Consider the following 22,666-nt stretch of genomic DNA (forward strand, 5'->3'; position numbering starts at 1 on the left):
TAAAGGCTAAGAAATCTATTTGCTCCTTTTTAAAAAATGATGTTTTAAAAACTGAAAGAAGTTCTGGGTCCTTTTGTTTACTGCTACTTATTTCTGCCAAGGTTGACAGCCCTTGGAGGAACTACTTTTTTAAATGAAATGTATCATGCAAAATACATCTTAATTCCAATTATGTGCATTTGTTATTTCAAAAAGCCATTTGCTTATTTATGCAGCTATGCTGTTGTCATCTTCTACTGGGACACAGCCAGGTTAGTTATCTAAAGTAACTAGAAATACAGTTGCTTGATTTCTGAAGAAAAGTATAATGCTGAACAGAATCTAACTACTTCAGACTTTAACAAGTAAATCTTATGACTTATGAGTCACTGCAGCATAAAGATGTTAGTGTCAGCCTAAGAGTGGGGAGAATAGAATTCAAATCCCCACTCAGCTACCAAGCTCTTATTATGTATGATTCACTGTCAGTTCAGCCTATCTTGCATAGTTAAAATGAGAGGAGGAAGCTTCCTAGAGCTATCCCTGGTAGGATAACTATCCATCTAATTTTTTAAAAAATAAAAATACCATCTATCCTTTTTGCTGCACATCCAAGCAATTGCCTCCCCCCCACCCTCTTTTTTATTATTACCTTGCTGTCGACTGTTCTGAGATGGTGTGAAACTGGAGCTAGAGCTGGAACTTGAACTTGCAGGGCTGGGTTGCTCAGACTTGGTAAGGAGGAAATGTAGAGGAGTCAAGACAAACAAAATAAAAACATAAAATTAGTTCATTTGCTTGCTCCAAAAAAGAAAAAAACAAACAAACAAAATACAAAGATAAATGGTCACATTTACTTTGCAAGAATAAAAGCAAGTAAGAACACACTCTCACTCGGTAACGCGATAGAACAAGACACCATCCACTCTGGGCAAGCTTTCTTTCTCATCCTGTACACTATGTGTGGAAGAACCGTTAATGGTTTTGGAGACAATGGGGACACTATTAAGAGTCAAGACAGAACAACTATGCACAGACAAGTTGCAAACTCATTTAATGAATGTCTACAGAGCTCCCAAATACAAAAGCATTTCTTATACAATGGTCTAGCAATAAATTGTGGATATGTCCAATTTTGGTTAATCTTTTAATCACATTATCAGTGAACCTTGATTCAGTAAGGCCACGCCAGCCTTCCATAAGTTGGGCCCTCCAGCTACATTTGCTGGAAATCCTCCAGGTTGTTGGCCAGCCAACTTATCTGGATAATATCCAGTTGGAGAAAGCTGTTCAAAATATAGAAGGAAACTGTAGGAAAAAACAGAAACCATGACACAAGAAAAGGCCTATATTTTCCTGATTGTGATTATGGTGACCTGCTGCCAACCAGAGTACAGAATAAAGATTAGACAAGGCAAGTAACCTGATTGGCTAAAATGAAAATAGCAAATGGTTTTAAAACTATTTCATGCTAGGTAGGTGGAATGAGGATAATTCTTACATATTACAGGTGCATGTATTGTACTGCAGGTATCTATGACAGCATAATAGCACCAAATAATTCCATTGTGCATAATCATATGTACAAATCCATCATGCTATTAACTCTCAGAGTAAACAATATTATGCAAAGTGGGGAAAAGAGAGACAATGAGCAAAAGAAATTAAAGGCAGGAGATAAGAAAAAGAAAAGGACATCTAATTACATCTTTCACTCCTCCATATCTTTTTATGCTTGCAAACCACCTTTGCTTTTACCACACTCATACACTGCCTTTTGTTCTTTAACATTTTCACTTCTTTTCTACTGGTCACTCACTTTTGTATTCAGTCTACATCCATTCAGAACCCTTTCATTCTTGAACCTATCATTCTACCACATGCTTCTTAAGTACTCAATATCCCACTGCATTCAACTTTTTAATGTTTTTCCTGATATGTCCAACTCTCACTTCCATATAACAAAATGGGCAGCAGCATGCCCATTTTAGCTTCTCTTGATAAGCATAAAATTCCTTGCAATAAACCACATATATCCTCTTCTTTTCTAACAGCATTTGCATTAAAGTTTCTCCATTTCCCCATCATTAGTAAGCATTCTATCAAAACACATGAATTCATCTACTTGGTCTAGAAGGTTTTTTTTTTTTCCTTTTACCTTTTATAGGAAACTTACAGCCATTCATTACATCTTTGCTGTCAAGTGCAACTACCTTGGTCTTTGATACATTAATTTTAGGTCTATAACCTTTGTTGCATCATACAACTTAACATTTGTTGCAAATCATTTAAGCTCTGAGCCAACAACACTATGTTGCCTGCATACACATTTACATCTCCAATCACTATATCTCAAGCATCACTGCAAGTATTTTTTATACATTTATCAATTAATAGAGTAAACCACCAAAGTTACATCACACATCTTTCACTTATTCCCTCATCAATGTTGAATCATTACTTAAGCATTCCATTTATTCTCATGCATGCTTTATTACTTCCATCATATACTGCTCTTGGCATACTCAGCAACCAACCTTCAGCACCATATTCATGCAGTACGTTCCTTAAGTAAAGCCATTCACTTTGTCGTACCTTTTCTAAATGAACAAATATACAATAAACTTCCTTACATTCATACTTTTCTGAATATCCCACTGAAATGCAAAACTCTAGTCTGCACAGCTCAGCCTGGTATAAAACTTCACTGTACTTCCAAAAGTTAATTGTCACCTCTTGAATTCTTTCAATGAGAATTCCAACATGCATATTACCAGGAATACTTAAAGTAATTCTCCTCTAATGTTACATTCATTCTTGTTATCATTCACTTTGTACAAGGGAAAAATATAACAGTGTCATTTCAACTGTAGATGCAGTTAAAGAAGTTGAATAACTACACTTTTACTAAATCACATTGAAATGTTATTTTTTTTCCAGTTATACCTGCAGCCTTATCATTTCTCAACATTTTCACAGCATTCGTAACTTTTTAAATTCATTTTTTCCCTAAACACTAACATTTATATCATTTATTTAATGCTTCAACATATTGCTATAATTCCCATACAAATTTCTCTACCGGAGGCTCATTTAGGTCTTTTTTATCCGCTTCTAAAACGAATTTTGATGGAAAACAAAATTTCTCTGCATTTTCTCTGCCTCTTTCAATATGAATCATTCCTTGCTCTCTCTGACTACATTCTTTGTAACTAACATTTCCTCTCTCTACAAATTAAACATTAGCTTTCTCTTCTCTACATTTTTGCAGCAATAATCTTTTTATAGACTTTTTTCTTATTTGCAATTTATTTTACTTTATCGTTCCACCAAGCATCGTCATATTTCCCATTACAGGTAGTCCTTGGGTTATGATGGCAGTTGGGACCAGGATTGCTGTTGCCAAGCAATGTGGTCGTAAAGCACGATGTCACGTAACTGCATCACTTAGCAACGGCAATCCTAGTTGCTGTTGCAACCCTGGGACGCACGGATTGTTAAGCAGGAAGAGGGGAGAGTCCCAGGTAAGGAGTGTGGGGTGTGTGCAGGTGCTGTGGGGGGGATGCCGCAGGAAGGTGCTAGGGATCGCAGGCGTGTTAGTGGGGCTGCGGGAGGGCTGGCGGAGGCTGCGGGAAAATGGGGTGGTGCAGGCAGGTGTGTGCTATGGAGTGTGGGCAGGCAGAAGGTACTATATAGCGGGCTCCTTGGGAGAAAAAGCAGCAGGAGCAACTTACTGAGGTGACTTGCGACCTTCCCTACTGGTTTCTCCATTGACTTTGCTTGGCAATCATATGATATGGCTTGCTGCAACATCATAATTGCAAGCTGGGCACCCAAGTGCCTAGATCGCAATCATGTGACCATGGAGATGCTGTGATGGCTGGAACATCGCCCATTTTGGCAGCCCTTCTCTTTCTGTGAGGACTGCAGTGGCCTGGGACTGATATTGTGCTGGAGATCCCAGGGCAGAAGTGTTTGATTACTATCATGGATGCTGGTACCCAGACAGTTAAAATCTGGACTGGCAGGGACTTTTTTTTGGACTGGTGGCTGGTGTGTGGGCTAGGTTCGGTTGGGCCTGCCTGTTGCCCTCAAGTGAGAGACAAGGGTGGGCGGGCAGGGGTTTCTGCCTGAGCGGCACTCTGGGGATAAGGCTTCCCTGCTACCCATGTGAGAGTGGAGTGGCATGGTTGTGTGTGTTAGGGTGGACGGAGGTTTGGGGGTTGGTTGTTATGGATGGAGGGCCTGCTTGGGCGGAGATGCTTGAAGGCTGAGAAGTGCTGGTACTTGGTCAGTGCTTGTCTTTGTGTACTTGTGGGTGGCTGAATGGGTCCCCTTGCCTCAGGGATGGGGAGGTGCAGAGGATGGGAGCAGGATGGTGAGGGGGAGAGGGCAGGGGAAGGCACTGCTGTGCTGATGGGCATGGGGAGGTATAATCGGACATGGGGCAGGCTGCTCTTGGGGAAGGCAACCTCAGTGCCGCCTTCTGGCCCCCTGTGCTCACCCCCAAGATTGGGTCTCTGGAACTTCAGTGGCTCTGGACTCCGGCTGCTGCTACGTAATGCCTGGTCTGCCTATAATAAAGCTCACTTCATCCACAACTTTCCTGTGGAGGAAAGGATCAACTTAGTTTGCATTACTAAAACCTGGTTGGGTGCAGCGGGAGTGTTCTCTCTGAAATGTAACCTCCTGGGTTTCGGGTGCGGAATCAACTGTGACTCCAGGGCAGGGTTGTGGCTGTTGTTATCTGGGAGTCTTTGGTGGCCTTTAGGGCTGCTACCCCAGACATAACGGAACGTAAGACTCTTTGTGGAAATTGGGCTGTAGGATCAGTTGGAATTGCTGCTTGCTTACCTTCCCATTTACAGCATAGCAACATCCCTGCCTGAGCAACTTGACTCCATAGCTGAGTTAGCAGTGGAATTCCTCAGGTTTATGATCCTGGGGGACTTCATCCTGTCCTCTTTAGGCCTGGGGTCAGAGATAGCTTGAGAGTTCATGGCCACTACAGACCTGATTCAACTTATTAATAGCCCAATAGGCAATGGAGGTTACAAACTAGATGTTTTTTTTGTTTGTCTTGGGGCAGTGGCATAGTGGTTTAGATCTGGGACATGTTAATATTACTCCCTTGCCATGGTCAGCTCATGCCCTCTTGGCTCTAGAGTTCTCTGTGCCAACCCCCCAATTCAGGAAGGTAGGGCCTATTCAGTTGGCCAGCCCCATGTGACTGATCAACTGAACTGAGTTTCAGAAGGAGCTGGGTTTTTCCTGAAGCTCTGGCGCATGGTTCAGTTGAGGCTTGGTCATGGTTTGGAATGAGCATGCGATGGGCCCTGCATCAGTTCATGCCTGTGTGGACTCTGTGTACACACATCACATAGAACTCCTTGGTTTACCAAGTAATTGCAGGAGATGAAGTCACACAGAGACACCTAGTGCGCTGATGGTGAAAGAAGAGCAAAGCCAACCAAATGCAGGTAAGAGCCTTTATTAGGGCTTATCTTGTGGCAATAAGGATGGCAAAGTGAACTCACTTCTCCATTCTGATTGCATCTGCAGATAGCTGGCCAATGGCCCTGTTTTGGGTGATCATGTCCCTCCTGGGGAAGGAGGAACTGGAAGAGCTCTTGCTGGGTTGCTATTAAGAATATTCTCAGCATCTGTCAAAGTCCCTCAACTTCACTTGGAGTTGGATGCGAGCTGGGCAGGTCTTTGGAAGTGACTGAGGCATACCTGAGCTCATTACCTGGGAGGAGTTTGAACTGGTCGTTCCTGAGGAAGTAGACAGGATCCCTGCACCTGTGAGCTCAGCCACCTGTGTTCTGGACCCCTGCCCCTCCTGGTTGGTCAAGGCCTCCTGGGAGGTGTCATGTGGTTGGGTCCAAGCAATGATTAATGCCTCTTTGTGGGAAGGAATGGTTCCACCTGCTTTGAAGGAGATGGTGGTGCACCCCCTTCTCAAGAGGCCATCCTTGGACCATAACAGGTTGGATAACTTTTATTCCAAGGGTGGCTGGTTTTCAGGTGCAGAGAGCCCTGGCCAAAACGGATTATCTGGACCCTTTTCAGTTTGGATTCAGGCTAGGTTATAGTATGGAGACTGCATAGGTCACACTTGTGGATGACTTTTGGAAGGCTTGGGATGGAGATGGTAAAACTATCCTGGCCCTCCTGGATCTCTTGGTGGCTTTTGATACTATCAACCATGGTATTCTTCTGGATGAGCTGTGAGGATGAGAGTGGGAGGTATTGTGTTGCAGTAGTTTTCCTCCTGTACCAGTCAATGTTGCAGGGGGTGGAAAGATCTACCCCTAGGCTCCTACAATGTGGGATGCCTCAGGGCTTCTGTCTCTTGCTGCTCCTTTTTAACATCTATATGAAATTACTGTCTGAGTTCATCCAACAGCACAGGGGGTGGTATCATCAGTATGCTGATGATATCCAGTTACACATTTCTACCTCTGGCTGGGCAGGTGACACTATTTCAAAGCTGAACCAGTGCTTGGAGGCTGTGAGAGTATGGATTGGGAGTAACTGGCTCCAGCTCAATCCTAGCAAGACAGAGCTTTTGGACTCCTGGATCCGGTGAGATGTTGTCTTTAACTCCTGATAGGGTAGAATTTCTCCAGAATGAGTTGGCACACAGATGGCAGCCGTGGCTAGGGAGGTATTATGTGCTAATTGCACCCATTCCTGGACAAGGAGGCCTTGCTCACAGTCATTCACACCTTGGTCACTTCCTGACTGGACTGTTGCAATGTGCTGTACATGAAGCTGCACTTGAAGACCACCTGGAAGTTACAACTTGTTCAGAATGTGAAAGCTTACTCAGTGCTAGGTGTCCCTCAGTTTGTCCATGTTACACCATTGCTGCATGAGCTGCGCTGGCTTCCAGTTTCTTTCTGGGTGCAATTCAAAGCAGAGTTATTACCTTTAAAACTGTATATGGCACAGGGTCAAGTTATTTGTGGGATTGCCTCTCCCTGAGGGTATCTGCCTGTTTCACTAGATCAGATACTGTGGGCATGCTCTGTGTCACTTCTCTTAAATGCTGCCACATAGTGGGGCCTAGGAAGCGTCCCTTTTCTGTAGCAGCCCTGTGAAACATCCTTCTTTTTGAGAACTAGTAGAGCTCCACCCTCTTAACCTTCTGGAAAACTGCAAACAGCTGGTTTCCCCCCCCCCCCCCCAAGCATTGGGAAAATAAAGTTGGTGCCTGGGGATTGTATAGATCAATGGATGCTGATGATGGATCAGGCACCTGGTTTTTTTCCGTGGTTTTACACTCTTGTGGTTTTATTATTGTTGTGAGTTGCCCAGAGTTGTATTTTACAAGATGGGTGGCCGTATAAATCTAATGAATAAATAAATTAATAAATGTTACCTAACAGAGTTACTTTTTCTCCCAGATCACATCCACTGCAGGATGTTGTGCAATTTTCTCCAAAACGTATCCCTGGTTCTTCCATGATCACCAATCATTGGGGCATAATGTGCACTTATCACCAACCTATGAATTCCTGCTTTTATAGATATATAAATTTTAGATGACGCCAATTCATACTTTCTGACACGCATTTTAGCTCTTTCAATTGCAATGATACCTATACCTTCACTTCCATGTATGTATTCTTCACTCCATAAGAACAGATCATCTTTACTCATATCTATTACATCTTAGTTTCTTTTAGTTTCACAAACACACAATATTTTTAAAATTTCATTTCCATCAGTAATTCTTTTTACCATATTTTCCATTCACCATGGCTATCAACAGAATACTGACCTCTGTCCATTTTGGCTTTGGTCAACTGAGGCTTTCATGTAATACTTTTTGTTAAGATAAAGGAAGAGTAGACTAGCTTACCAACTTTTGTTGCAGCTGTGGCACATACAGTATAACATACTAATAGTAAGGATAGTACCGGTTTGGGTATATTCTGGCCAGTACTCAAATACAACCAAAGTCCAGTTTTACCACAAGTATGTGCTATTCTATGCAAGCTAAGATTTCTAATCTAAAGACTACCTTGCAACCACACTGTTTTCCACATCCCACAACTAGGATGTTCGTGCAGTGTACTGACGCACCCAACTTTAGTTTATAGCCCATTCACTAACATTATATTTTAAGTATATGAAGATATATTTAGAGGTTTCATGGCTCTTTTCACTTGAAAAACCTCATCCTTTCACAAATTTGATGTATACCTCTGTGTACTGGGGAACTTAATGAACTTCTCATGAGTAAAAAAAAAATTGAGAAATTGCTTAGCCAATGAGCTTGCATTTTCTTGGTCTTAAACAATATCTGAAATAGGAGCAATTATAAGCAACTAGACAACTTCTGAAATAGGAGCAATTATAAGCAACTAGATAACTTCTTCAAAAATTTGCTCATATCACCCAACAACAGGACTTTTTTGCCCCAAGGGGCATCACTTTCATTTGCTTACATAGAATTGTAATTACCGGTTTAATGCCATTTCCCTGTTTTCAAAAGGCTTCTCTGAGCTCTTTGTTTTTCTCCCTCAAACATTCTTATGAGTTTTGTGTCCTCCCCTTATTTGGCCTCTCCTATGCTCATCCAACTCCAAGTCTTTTATGTACAAATCAAAGAGCACACACACCTAACACAGTTGTCTGAAGTACTCTACCATTTACAAGCCTCCATTAAGAGATCTGACATTTTATTTTAACTCATCTGTTCTTTCAATATTTATAACAAGTGTGTACAACTATTTTCACACTTGTTATAAATATTTGTTGTATTTATTCAACATTGTATTGTACAACAATACAAATATTGTTGTATTTATTGTTCAAATACTTGTTTGAACAATGGTCTGGGAACTGAACTTTTAAAAAGCAGCAGCTTAGGTTGTTAGAAAAGCTGAATTTGATTTTATTTCACCTATATTTAAACTGAACATTAAATAACATTAATACGGTTATGCTGTCACGTACTGTATTTAATCATTACCCTCTTCTCCCTCATTAAAAATAACAATTTTGTAAGAACTTCTGGAGGTCTGTGGAGGCTAGACACAGGTTATGCACTTTCACTTTACAGGATTCTCTCTCACTGTCTTGTCTCTTGAGAAGGAGGTCATATACCAAAGTGTTTTTACCAAGCTCGGAGGATCTTTTCCTCAAACATTTACTGAGCCTCAATTTTTGCTGAAGATGCCACCTCATGTGAATTGCTGGAATAAGCTATAACTCTCCTCCCAGCAATTATTAACTGAAAATAATATAATAAATGAGTGATTTTATTTCTGTACAAAAATGGATTAAAGGGCAAGGAATGTTTAACAAAAAATAAAGTATTTATTACTGGTACAAAATCAAAGAAGAAATAAAGCTTGATTCGTGGACATTATTTTTTTTTCTTTTTTCTTCACTGGTAAGGCCATAAATACAGTTTCCAAGAATTAATTTAACCCTGTTCAAAAGCCTACCATTCAGGAAAGTGGTGCAGGAAAGGCTGTGAGGGTTCCTGGAGACTGGTCTTTGTTGAGGAAAGTTCTCTACCAGAGGTTCCTGATGCCTCCATCAGGAAATCACAAAACAAAAAGGATGATATGCCTATTGCCCTCACTTATCAGATGGTGGTGGCCACAATTACTATTGTAGGATTATCAAAAGAAGTGGAAGGAGTGAGGTTGGCTGCAAATCATCTGTTTTTAACTCTTAAGACTGCCATTTGGTGTACAGGAAAGGCTACTGGGGAGTCATAAGTGAAAGGAGAGGAGTTTATGGTTTGATCTTCTCTAGCCAACTGAAAACTGCTCTCCAATGCCCACCTTGTTCTGTGTTGCAACCAGAGATTTCTGTAAGGTGACTGTAGCTTCAAGTTACATTGAACTGTGTTCAGTTTGTCCAACTTAATGAAGAAATATAAATAGTATATTTATAGCTATACATCCTCCAATTAATTACATTCAAAGTCCCCTCCCCAAATACCGCAATAGTAGTATGCAGCCTCTATTAAATTCAGTGCTAACTTGCAGTTTCATGCATTCTGCTTACATAAGCTCAACAGTTGTTCATCTACCATAAATCAATCTATTGTTGCCCTTTGTAATGAGAAGGCAGATTTACAGCTTTTTAAAGGCTTGCCTCACAATCAAAAAGATTGTGAGGCAAGCTAATGGAACATCTCTCTTTTTCTGAGGGTGCCAAGGAAAGGGGGAGGGGGTGGAGTTAGCATCTGTTCCTCTCAGGCAAATGACATCTGTAGTTCTCACAGCTGGGACTGAAAGAAGCAAGCAATTTGAACATTTTGTACATACATGGAGATTCGTGTGTTTCTCACTTGCCTCACACAGAACACTTTTTGTATTCACTTGATGGAATGTGATCTCTGTGCAAAGTCTCCTATACATATAAACTGAACCTCACTCCAAATTAACAGCAAAGATACATGGACCTTTGATGTACAGTTTGGATTCTATATACAAAAAATCCACGATGTAAATCCAAATATATGTATAAAGTAGAGTCTACAGAAAGGAGAAATATCTTCTAAGGGTAGATATTAGATGATAGTTTGCAAGCAGATAAATCTCTCATATTTCCCCTCCTTATTTTGCAGTGATTCCTAATATGAATATGGAGCAAATTAACATTATCCAGAGAAGGTGACAGACAAGCATTCAGATTAGAAAGTCTAACTACGTAAAGTCCAGTGTGTAGCAGAATGGGAATGTTACATACATTTAGCTATAACAACACGTTCCTCTCCTGAAATTTAAATTTAGTGCACAGGAAAACTATCACAGATCCAGAGCTTTTAGAACCAAGGACTATGACTACCACAAGAGTGATAGCTTTATATAAGAATATGAAATATATAATAAAAATACTTTTTAGAAGCTGTCACGTATGCAACAGTTTTAATGTTTCACTATTAGATCTCTGGCTTTGGTATTTATGGTCAGAAAAATAGAACTTTTGAACATTTTAAAGCACGGAACATTTTCCTCATCTCCCCCAAAACAAGAAATTTTGCAAGATATTATTTTTTTCTTTAAGCACCAATTTCCTGATAAAAATAAATGTTCTTAGTATTTTAGAAAATTAAGTTAAACTATAGGAGGTTTGGTTTGGTTTACTCATAAAAATTAAACTTTCAGTATTAAATTTAGAAGTGTGTTTGAGTCATAAATTTAAATGTATTGCTGGGTGAATAATTTTCTCTTCTCTTGTGAAAATAGCACTAAAGCATCTTGCTCTTATTCAGCTGCCTGTTGTCCCTCCACAAGTGTACTGATATCATGGGGAAGACTTGGGGAGTTTTAGAGATCATTTTGGAAGAACATTTTTTCCCAGCAGCTTACATGTTGTATTAAGCATTATAAAAAAAGATTTTGAAAATCCAACATTTTTCAGGCCTGTCACATCTCTATCTGGACCATATTTTTAACCAGAAAGCTTTTTCAAAATAGTCTGAAATGAAATATTTAAGTTGTGGCTACTTAAGGCAGTTTTACAGGTCTATGCATAAGTTAGTCTGAAAGCATCTGCATACGCTTCACAATGAAGAAATTCAAGGATTAGTGCCTAACCCTACAATCCTCAAAACCCATCAATTTAAAACAGTTCTATTGAACTAATTAAATTTCAACCAGAAATAGTAAGAAATTATTAAAAACTAGTGCTCATATTACATATGTATTTGTCCAGAGTACCTCTAAAGACTTAAAACTCAAACTCTGTAAATGGCTACTAATCAATTTTTTAAAAAATATTAAAAGCTGTGTTCAATATAAGATTGTAAGCTAAATGAAAATGAAACAGACATAACTGATTAAATACCTTTCAGAACTGGTTCTTGCTTTTCAGTTTATTTATTTAAAAGATTTGTATGGCTGCCCGTCTTAAGAACACAATTCTGTGCAGCTCATAATAAACAGAAAACTATAAAAAGCATAAAATCAAAATCCTGGATCCTCCTTGGATGTATCCAACAGAACCATTTGTGGGCTCCCACTTCACCCTGTCCCAGCATTTGGAGGAAGAACCAACTCTTTACTCCTAGGTAAACATGGTATTAGAAATGATTTAGGAAGAAACAAGGGGAAACGTCTCCACATTTTTAGCTTCTTTTTGTTCTTCTATGGCAAAAAGCCAGGCAATGTATTAATTTATCATTAATCTATAAATACAGATTTATGATTAGTCCAGAATCACATCCGTTTCTTACCCAAGAACTTTATGCATTATACTTGGCAATCTTAATTTATGTTGGTCAGAGCATACATTACTTGACAATATAATTACTTGAGAAAGGAAGTACTATTATGTGAGAAGCAAATTAGCTTAAGACCATATTCCATCTGGATAATGTTTTTTGCAAAAATAATTAAAAACTGCAAATTTATTCTTTCATTTTATGAAGATTATGTGGGGCTACCCTACATATTTTCTTTTGAGATCAGGAACTCTATTCCATAGACAATGATTATTATGCTTATACCCCCAGGAATACTGCAGTGGCAGAAAAATCTTATGAAATCAGTCCAGAAGCATTCAAAGGAATACAATGGTACCTTCTTTTCTCTGTACCTCAAATCACAAGATGCTCCTTCAAAAATCAGTTACATGCAATTGTTTGATTGGCTTATACAGAAACACAGTCGGAAAATAACTTCTCTTAGCAAATAACGAAGCAAAGGATGGAAGGAAGAGCATAAAAGCATCCATGCTGATTCAAATCAAATAATCATCTAGTCCAAGAGATGCCTAAGTAAAACCCATAAATAGGACAATGATTACAATAGTACCATTACATTTATGCTCTCCTGGAACTGTTATTGAGAGGGTTATCACTTTTGATACTACTATACTAATATATTCCACCTTTCTGAGCATTTTGCTTATTCCTTTGGGAATTAGTTCATGGTTAAGCAATAAAACTATAAGCACCACACTAAAAAAAACAAAAACAAAAACCTTTAAACTTAAAATTGAAAGTTTTCCACACTCAAAGGGAAGCACAACTATACCACTAGAGTTAGTAATCATGTTACCTATTCCAAGATAAAATCTTTATATTAACCAATACTAAAATATTAGTTATTTATAACTTGCAAGTCATAATTTACATCAAAGGATACAGCACAACAGCAAAGCTTAACTTTTAAGATTGTGTCCTTTTTCCAAAATCACTTTACATCATATGGGATCAAAAAATCTTGATCATGTTCAGAAATGGAGCTTGCACTATTGCATATTTTGTATCTATTTAGCCAATTAATTGCGATATAAAGACAATGCATTCAAAAGGAAGAAAAGTAACATGATCACATAAAATAATTAAAACACCAATATTGTTTTGAACAATGAAACTTTTTAAATTTCTAAATTTTGGATGTAAATTTTCTGATTAAGTCAAGGAATAAAGAAAGATAAATAAAACGTTATGACAAGCAGAACGCTGAGTGTTACAGAAGAATGGTATTGTCAAGGATATCTGCATATCCTAGTAATTTTCATTAGGAACATTCAGAGGAAATACTGGGAGGGAAGGATTAGAGAACTGTTTCAGCCTTAATGGTTAGTAATCTATAAGGATGCAGTAGCCTTTGGCATAGTTCCACTACTCTTCTATTACAGTTGGGCTTTATGAGAAAAGCAACCAAGTAATTAATGAAACACTGCATTCCTTGTACAGTGGTACCTCTACTTACGAACTTAATCCGTTCCGTGACTCTGATCGCAAGTCGAGTTGGTCGCAAGTTGAAGTAAATTTTCCCATAAGGTTCAATGTAATTACCGTTAATCCATTCCGGCGTCCGCGGAACACGTGTCAGGGGCGGAAAAATGGCCACTGACCACACGGCAGGGCAGAAAAAATGGCCGCGGACCACGTGTCGGGGCGGAAAAACGGCTGCGGACCATGTGGAACGGGCGGAAAATGGCCGGGGACCACGTGGCACGGGCGGAAAAATGGCCGCGGACCACGTGGAACGGGCAGAAAATGGCTCGTAAGTCAAGGCAAATTCGTAAGTAGAGGTAAATTTTTGGGGCCGGAGCTGATCATATCTCGAAAATTTCATAAGTAGGGGCGTTTGTAAGTAGAGGTACCACTGTAATGTGAGCAATTAAAGCAAATTATGGAGTCCTCAGTGCTCTCTGAGCTTGGTTGTTTGACTGCAGACGTTTCATGTCCCAACTAAGTAACATCATCAGTGCTAGTGAGTGTGGGGTTTGTTCCCTGTTTGTATACAGTAGCTTTCCCTGCCAGTGTTGACGGGGATGTGGTTTTCTCATTGGTAGTTCCTTGATTAGGGTATTGTTTTCTCCTTGATTGTTTGTCTCCTTGGTAGTTCCTTGATTAGAGTACTGTTTTCTGCTTGATTGTCTGGTATTAATCCCTGCTTATCTGTGTGTAGGCTGCTGGAGAGGATGTATTCTGGTCTTTCTGTTTCCTTCTTAGCTTTGTTCTTACACAGCATCTCTTGTGGGAGGTTGAGTTGTTACTTTGGTAATTGTCAGGCCCAGCCCAAGAACAACGGGGAAACAGTCCAGTTGAGTTTAATTCCTTTATTTGCTTACACTTTATAGACAGAATCTTCCCAGACTAAATTTATACTAGCAATGGAGACGAATGTGTGTTCATATTCCAAGGACTCTATAAATTTATACTACTGCAACTAGTGGATATACCCTGGGAGATTCAAGGGAGTGGCTATCCTGAACCTCTTATGCTTCCCATGCTCCATCTCCAGACTGTTTTTTTTCTTTTGTCTCCTTGTCCTTCCTGGAATACATCCCCTCCTTCCTGATAGCCTTGCTCTCTGCTGCAATCCACTACAGTAATGGAGCACTTTGCTAGTGTGTAGCAGCACCAAGTGCTCCATTACCAAAGTAACAATCCAAACTCCCACAAGAGGAGCTGGGTAAGAACATTATTCAGATGAGCGCAAATGCACTGCGGCAACCCAGAACACCAGAAAAAGGAAACAGATTACGTATATGACATCTTCCAACAGAATGGATACCCATGCAACTTTATCAAAATGTCCTGACCACTCAACCCACCATAGTACAACCAACACAAGTTATGAAAAGGATAGGATTTCTTTCAGTGTCTTTGTAGTGCTTGTGTAGTTGACCTCAAGGTCTCTTCCCAGACTCCAGTACATTATAGAGCAACCAGTGAGGCATACAGTGGTCATTCTTTCTGATGATGTGTCCCACCCACCGCATCTGGGCTCTCATAAGCAGGGATTCAATGCTGGTGGACTCTGTGCGGTTCAAGACCTCCAGGTTGGAAACGTGGTCTTGCCAACAAATGCCAAGTATGGAGCAGAGAGCGCACATGTGAAATTTCTTCATTTGTTTGATGTGCCTTCAGTACAGAGTCCAGGACTCACATCCATATAGGGGAGTAGGGATAACCATGGCTCTGTAGACTTTCAGCTTTGTGGAGATACAGATATTGTGTTGATTGAGCACTCTAGTGTGCAGCCACCCCAGTGCCTGGCTGACCTTGCTGATCCTGGAGTCAATTTCTTTGTTCAAAGACCCATTGATCGAGATGATGTACACTGTATATAAACAGGGAGCAAACCCCACACTGACTAGCACTGATGATATTACCTAGTCGGGACATGAAATGTCTGCAATCAAACAACCAAGCTCAGAGAGCACTAAGGACTACACAGTTCAACCCTGAGCTACATATATTCTCTTCTATCGGTAAAGCAAATTAAACTGCTTCATCAATAGCTTGCCATGGACTTTCCAGAAACACCCTGTAGGAAATGTTAAATAAAAATGAATAAACAATACCTCAATAATTTTAAGCTAGCACAGTCAAGGCTGGCTGTCAATAATTTGAACTATAGTTTAACACATTGAAAGGCACTCACTAGAAGAGAAAAGAGCTTCCTTTAACCAATATATTTTGCCTGATTAGCTATGATCTTGTTATTTCAATACATATCAGTGAACTCTTTGCACAACAGCAAAGTAGAAGATATGTAAGCAGTGTTATTCTTCACAGATCAGTAGCCAAGAATAATCAACACCCTGCAACTGAAAACAACTATCATTTAGTATGAACTGGCTGGAGTACCCCATAACATCCTAAATATTTAAAACAGTATATTTAAAACAGTGAATCAAAACAATTATGGTTTATCCTAAATGCCATCCTTGGCATTTTTTTTTAAAAAAAGGCAAAATTTGATTCAAAATGTCCACTAGTTCCTTATCCATTATTTCAGGTATGTGAAGAATTTTGTGAAGAATGTTGAGAAGAAGTATTAAGGTATTAGTCATGTTTCTTGGACACTTACTCTAAAATGTTTTCATCCAGATAGTGGAGATTGTTATCACTTCTTTAAATCCTTTCTTCAGATTTTCAATATATTTGAAAGATACCTTGAACAAGAACTGCATACTGCATAAACATCAGATAATTTGTTCTTTCAAAATGAGAGATCTTTGTCCCTCCCAATTTATCTTATGATTTAATAACAGCAAAGTGCCCCCTTTACCAAGTTTCCATTTTAACACAATGAACTCCATTGTACGTCTTTTGCAGAACACATTACATAGTTTTATATACTTCTACCTCTGCCACCCACTTTCCCACATGTTGTATAAGCTGTAATATTGCTGCCTAACTTTTAAAATTATAAAGCTATGTCAACGTGTACAAATAACTTTTTTGAAGATACATATTGATTTTTTATTATATTATGGATTTTTTCACATTCATGAAAGCATTAACTGCAGAAGAAATAGTTTCCTGACTGTGATAGCTCATCTATGACATACAGATAATTCCCAACTAAATGCATCTCATCAAGCATCACTAACTAAACATGCAATTAGCTATGCAGAGATATTGTAACCTGCTATCAGACCTACAAGCATGCCATAGAAAATAAATTCTTGTGATCTCTAAGCATTTAACTAGGAAGCAGCTTTAGAATTCATTATTTGGTTCCCAGATCCAATCTCAGCTTGGATCAAACTGATCATGCTAGCATTTATAGTGTTAGAAAAATGATACATTTGTTTCAGTTGACTACTCCTGGGAATGTACATGACCAGTGCAAAGACCTTGGGAGACTGGGCGAAGAGATGCTGCCGAGGGAATGGTCAGATAAGAGACAGCATAGCCCGCAGCTAGATAGTGGATGGGGCAAGAGGCTCAGAAGAGACCCTCCCTAGTTTCTTGGGCTGTAAAGGATATGGCAGTGGGGGGAGAATTATACTTTCAGACTTGCAAGATTCTGTCAATGTAGCTTTACAATAAAGTAGAAATAGCTCATTTGGTTGTGGTTCCTATTTGGTTTACCCTGCAAGGCCAACAGGTGGTTAATGTTTCTGTAAGGGAAGGCATGATGCCATCTTCCTTGAAGAAGGCAGTAGTGTGCCCCCTCTTGAAAAAGCTATCTTTTAATCAGACCATATTTGAAATCTTTAGATAATGACATAGCTTTATAATTATAAGTCTCCAACCTTCCCTTTCTGGAATGGTTGCTGAGAAGGTGGTAGGGACCCAGCTGTAGAGATGAATATCTAATAGCCTAGGCCAGCCCTACCCATGATAGGCTATTGGAATGAATCACTATCTCCAAGTGATTTTTATCCAATTTTTCTTCAGATTTCCTAAGCATGGAACAAAGGTCTTCCTGACCTTCAGAAACAAGGTCCTTGGCATTCTAAAATATAACCAACTCTATATACTTTCTGCTCAGCTAGTACAATATAAAAAAGGAGAAGGGGTGAGTTCCATTCCTGAACCTGCCCCTATAGTTTTCATGATGAACATGTGAAAGCCTCTGTCTCTTTCTAGGATGTTTATTCAAGCTACAGCCCTAGTATTTCCAGGAGGTCTCCCATCCAAGTACTAACCCAGACAGGAAAAGAAGAGTTCAGCTGCTTGGAGTTGATTAGCAAAACTTTTTCATAATCAGTATTCAATGTACATGCTGTATCTATGTTGATATCGTGTCTACATATGAAGGAGAAATGTATCATAGTCAATGATACATAAACTTCTGAAACGGAAGTGTTCAACATATGCTATACTGTCATTAATTTCATTGGGAGCTTAACTGAAGCTTTTTGAAGCAAATTTACATGTTTTAAACTTTTAAGAAAAACAACACTTACCTGATGACTCTACATAAGTCTAAAAATGACAATAAGAACAAGCCTATATCAATTTATTATAGAAGTTATAAGTGGAGTTAAAACTCAGCAGTTTTAAGGATAGAGGGGATGGAAGAATAAACATTTTAAAAGTAGATTTTCTTGTAGCCCTTAAACTTTTCAAACCGAAATTGGTGGCACAATTCTAATACAGAGTATAGTTAGGTGGTGTTTTTTTTCTTTTTTACTTTTCCTTCCTGAACCGTATTTCTAAGAGCTGCTTTGTAGATACCTTGCTGTGTTTCAAATGCTGGAATACAACTGAGATAGGCATGGTGAAGTAGTTATTATTGCTTCTTTCAACTGGATTAGCCATGCTAATTATCAATCTGCATGGAAAATAATTGTACTGAAGAAATTGTTGGGGTTATCTCCTGCCAATTAACTCCCAATGAGATATGATCAGGCTAGAAGACAATGTATAATGGGTACAAGAGAGCCAAACTAACCTGGCCAGACGCCCAAATTTTCCTATTAGAGAAAGTTTCAAACATGGGATATAGTTATCTCCTTTCTAATACACAAGAAGTGCCTAAATATGCAATATAGTTAAAAAACATTTCACAAGAAGTCATTGGGAAGCCACTTCTATATTGTTGCCAAGAAAACCACACTGACACATCTATTAAGCTCCTGGGAGTTATGTTTGAATCAAAGGAGATTTTACATTTTTACGAACTAAGCAGCCTTAAAGTGTCTTATCCTGAAGCTTTGAATGATCCCGCAGAGAAGGAAGACAACATGAGAAGAATGGATCCTCACACTCACCCACAATGCAAATGTTTAAAGAATGTTTCTAGTCTCTGCATTGCTTCTTTGACTGGAATAAAAGTTAAGGGATAGGATTCAGCATTGCAGTCATTTCTACAGAGACCTCTACATAAATGAGTGCAGATAACTCCACCCATGTCCAATCCAAGATATATACTGCACAGATAACTTTTTGATATACTTTTTGAAATGTGTATCAACAGTTTTCGGTACTGTACCAGTTTAAGTAAGACAAGATGCTCTTATTTTTAAATGTTTATACTAAAAACTTCTAGATAAAGCACACTGAGCATGCTTTATTTTTTTTTCCTGAGATATCTCAGTTCAAACACAGTGTCTTCTGAAAAATAATTAAGATGGGTACATATTTAAAGCTTTATTTAAAAAATCTGATGCAAATTATCCTGTGCAAATTACCTAAAGTGCAACAGAAAGTTTTCTAAAAAATCTGTGGCACCATTCAGATCTCTGTTAACTTTACTTTGATGAATATGACCAAAGTTTCTATTTGTTTCCCTCAGTTTCCATGCTTTCTCCTTTGATGTGGCTGCAAGTATTTTGAAGGCTTTTCTATTTTACATTAACAGCAACTCACTGTCACCCGAAGTCATCTAAACCATGTCCAACCTCAGCTATGATTAGTTGAAACAAGCCACATTTAAACCTTAAGTTATGATGTTCTTCTCTTTTCAACACTCTTATTAGAATTTATTACAATTCAGAGCACAATGACACACTAAATTATCAGAATAAAAAACCAAACATTTTGTTGTCCTGACACTGTGTTTTGTAGAAAACATATGAGATATTGTTTATACCAAATCTCTTGCACAAAGCATAAACAGTAAAATTGACACAGTAACTCTATTCTTATATCATGAATAGTTTTACATTTTAGGCCTTGTTTATTCATACATGTATCTCATTTCTTGCACACCCAGAAATCTTGAAGCAGTAAGAAGCCAGCCAAAGAATGAATAAGGCGTAACAGATGTAAAGGGGAGTTCTGGATAGTATCTCACAGACTGAGAAGAAAAATTAGATTTTAACTTTGATTGGAATGTTAATACTTCAGTTGGTAACTTGGACTCATGACAGAATTACTCTATTTAGATATTCTAATACTCTAGGAATTATTTTGGTTAAAAGATGATTTCTGCTTATCAAATGCAAGGAAATAAGCCAAAAGTCGAATCCAAAGTCATATGTAACTAATACTATCTTTTCATCATTGACATCAGCAAGAGGTAAATGATTTCTATTACCATCCAGGGTGAGTGTGTACAGGATCAAAACCATCCAAGGAATTTCACAGCTTTGCATGGTAATAGCAATCCATGCATTGATGAATAATGATAGCAACCTTCCTTTCATTCAGTAGGCTTTTGTAACAAGTTAAAAGAGGCTCATAGCTGAAAACAAACACTAGTTTGAAATATATAAATTATTTTAGTAAACCAGAAAAAATGATAAAGACTCCCTGCATTTCAGTGAGGTAATGTGAAACATTCCTGAAAATTAACACTTCATTGTATACTTTATATGCTACTCAACATCCACCTTCCTTTAATCAGAAATTGAAAATAAAAAGACTGCTTTATAATAAACCTGTTCTTAATGCTCTGTCACTTACTTAAAAAGTAAAGCTATTACTCAAAACTTACATCCTATTTAATTTCAATAAATGTCAATAAATGTCTGCTAAAAAGAACACACTTTGACTTTAAGTTTTAGCAGAAAGGGAAATTTTTGTGTTAATAATAACCTGGAGGCTTTGCAAGAACGGGGTGAGGTTAGTCAGAATATTCTTCTAAAAATTGTAAATTAATTTACTGGGATCTTGTGCAAAAGTAAAGCTTTTACATTCCTTGATGAACAAAATATTATTATACATATTTTACATAACTAAAGGTGAACTATCTTTCTCAGGCCAAAAACTATAGGATGGAATTAAACGCTATAGCAAGGTATACAATAAGACAGGGCCAGGTCTAAAAGCCGGGGGGGGGGTTGTCAATTTTTTTTTTTTTTTGGTAATTCCTCAAATGCCAAGCTTCTATGGATTTTCTGTTCCTTTACTAAATTAAAAGCATTAAAAACAGCAAAAAGCATTGGAACTGAGCTACCAAATGTTGGTGGTAGTAACACCAAGGAGCTTACCTACTACATTAACAAGCTGCCGTTAATTTAGCCGCAACATTTATATTAATTGCAGCCATATATACTATCCTAGAAAGCGTTCATAAAGTTCAGAAGTTATCTTCCAAAAATACATAGCAGCCTTCCCCACCCAGTATCCTCTTGTTGCACTGGATTTTAATTCCTGTACTCAGTAGAAATTCAGTTCATCCAGAGTGCATGAGGTCGTACAAGACTGATACATGCTATATTTACATCCCATTTTTATTTACTATGAAGACTTTTATGCTGCCTCAATCTAGTCAGCTCTAAGCAATTTACAAAGTCAATAATACAATAAAGAAATGCAATACGAACACAAATATATCAATATATAATGACGTTTCCTAATGAATGCAATACTCACAGTGCCACAGCTCACCCAGAGCAATAATACTAAGCCATCTTAGTTGCCAAATACCTTCACAAGTAACCAGGTTTCAAAGGCTTCCAGAAGATTGTGAGGGAAGGGGCCACTCTTGTCTCCAGTGGAAAGCTTTTCTACAGGAAGTGAGCTCCCATGGAAAATATCAGCTTTTAATCACCTACCTGCAGGTTTCCAGGAGGTGGGAACTCTTAGCAGATGCACTCTGTTTATCCACATTGGGCAGACTGATTCTGTCCAAAATAGGCAGTCTAGAAAATACTATAATGACTATCATTTATTTGTGGATATTGAAACTTTACACCCATCATAAAAAGGGGTCACTAGGAATTTAGCTTCTTCATAATTAAGTTTCCCTATCTCCATTTTAAAAATAGGTTGGCTGAATTCACAGATCTCACTAAATCATGGTTCAACTATGTTTTATTGAATAAACCACAATGTGGTGTTTCTACAATTCCAGGGTCTTTGGATTGGTTACAAAAGTTGTAAAATAAAAAAAAAAGTAAACAAAATGAAACAAGACATATTATTACTATTTATAGCAATATGTGTGAGCCTAGGCCCAATTTTATCTATTTCCTATTTATTTTGTTCTTCACTAGCACAGCAGACACAAGCTAAACAGAATTCTATGCAGAAATGTTTGGCTGGTGGGAAGGGGTGGGGAAGAGATGTTATCTCCCAGTTTTCCTTGCCCCCAGTACCACTTCCTATGCTGTTTCAGAGAATCTTCAACCTTCCCTGGGGATTGTAGAGAGAAATAAATCAGATAAAATCACCTCCTGCTTTGGCCAGTGGCAACAGCCCACAAGATCAAGTCTTCCAAAGATGGAGGCAACTTCCTTATCTGCCTGATAGTTAAGACACTTCTTTTTTATTAAAAAAATTATTTACTTTACGCATATAATAAAGACACTTATAGTATAATTGGTATGACATTTTAACTTTGAATTTCTCTGTTCAGCTAGATATGTTGATAGAAAATCTATAAAACAAATACTGTCATCTTCTTAACCATAGTTGTTCTATTAACAGCAGCTGCAACGTGAAATAATCCATAATGAGATCTAAGATTTCAATTTTTCTACCTTACAGTTTGAAACTTATGTAAATATTATAAGGCTGACAGGTTATATATCATGATACACAGGCAATGAAAACAAGGCC

At 38.3% G+C, this 22,666-nt stretch overlaps 1 protein-coding gene across 2 annotated transcripts in view; it reads right to left on the reverse strand.

The window, feature by feature from the left end:
- Window positions 1-22,666, reverse strand: part of MLLT3 (MLLT3 super elongation complex subunit) — a 135,387-nt gene that overhangs the window by 15,914 nt on the left and 96,807 nt on the right. For both annotated transcript variants that reach the window (XM_025164600.2, XM_007424946.3), the window contains exon 7: window positions 632-710. In XM_025164600.2, the coding sequence (XP_025020368.1) occupies window positions 632-710 (79 nt within the window). The remainder of the gene's footprint in view (window positions 1-631; window positions 711-22,666) is intronic.

The sequence above is a fragment of the Python bivittatus genome, unplaced genomic scaffold (genome assembly GCF_059951505.1).
Source record: "Python bivittatus isolate LINGU-HERP-01145 unplaced genomic scaffold, Pbiv_v1 ctg000850_np1212, whole genome shotgun sequence".
In the NCBI taxonomy this organism is placed as follows: Eukaryota; Metazoa; Chordata; class Lepidosauria; order Squamata; family Pythonidae; genus Python; species Python bivittatus.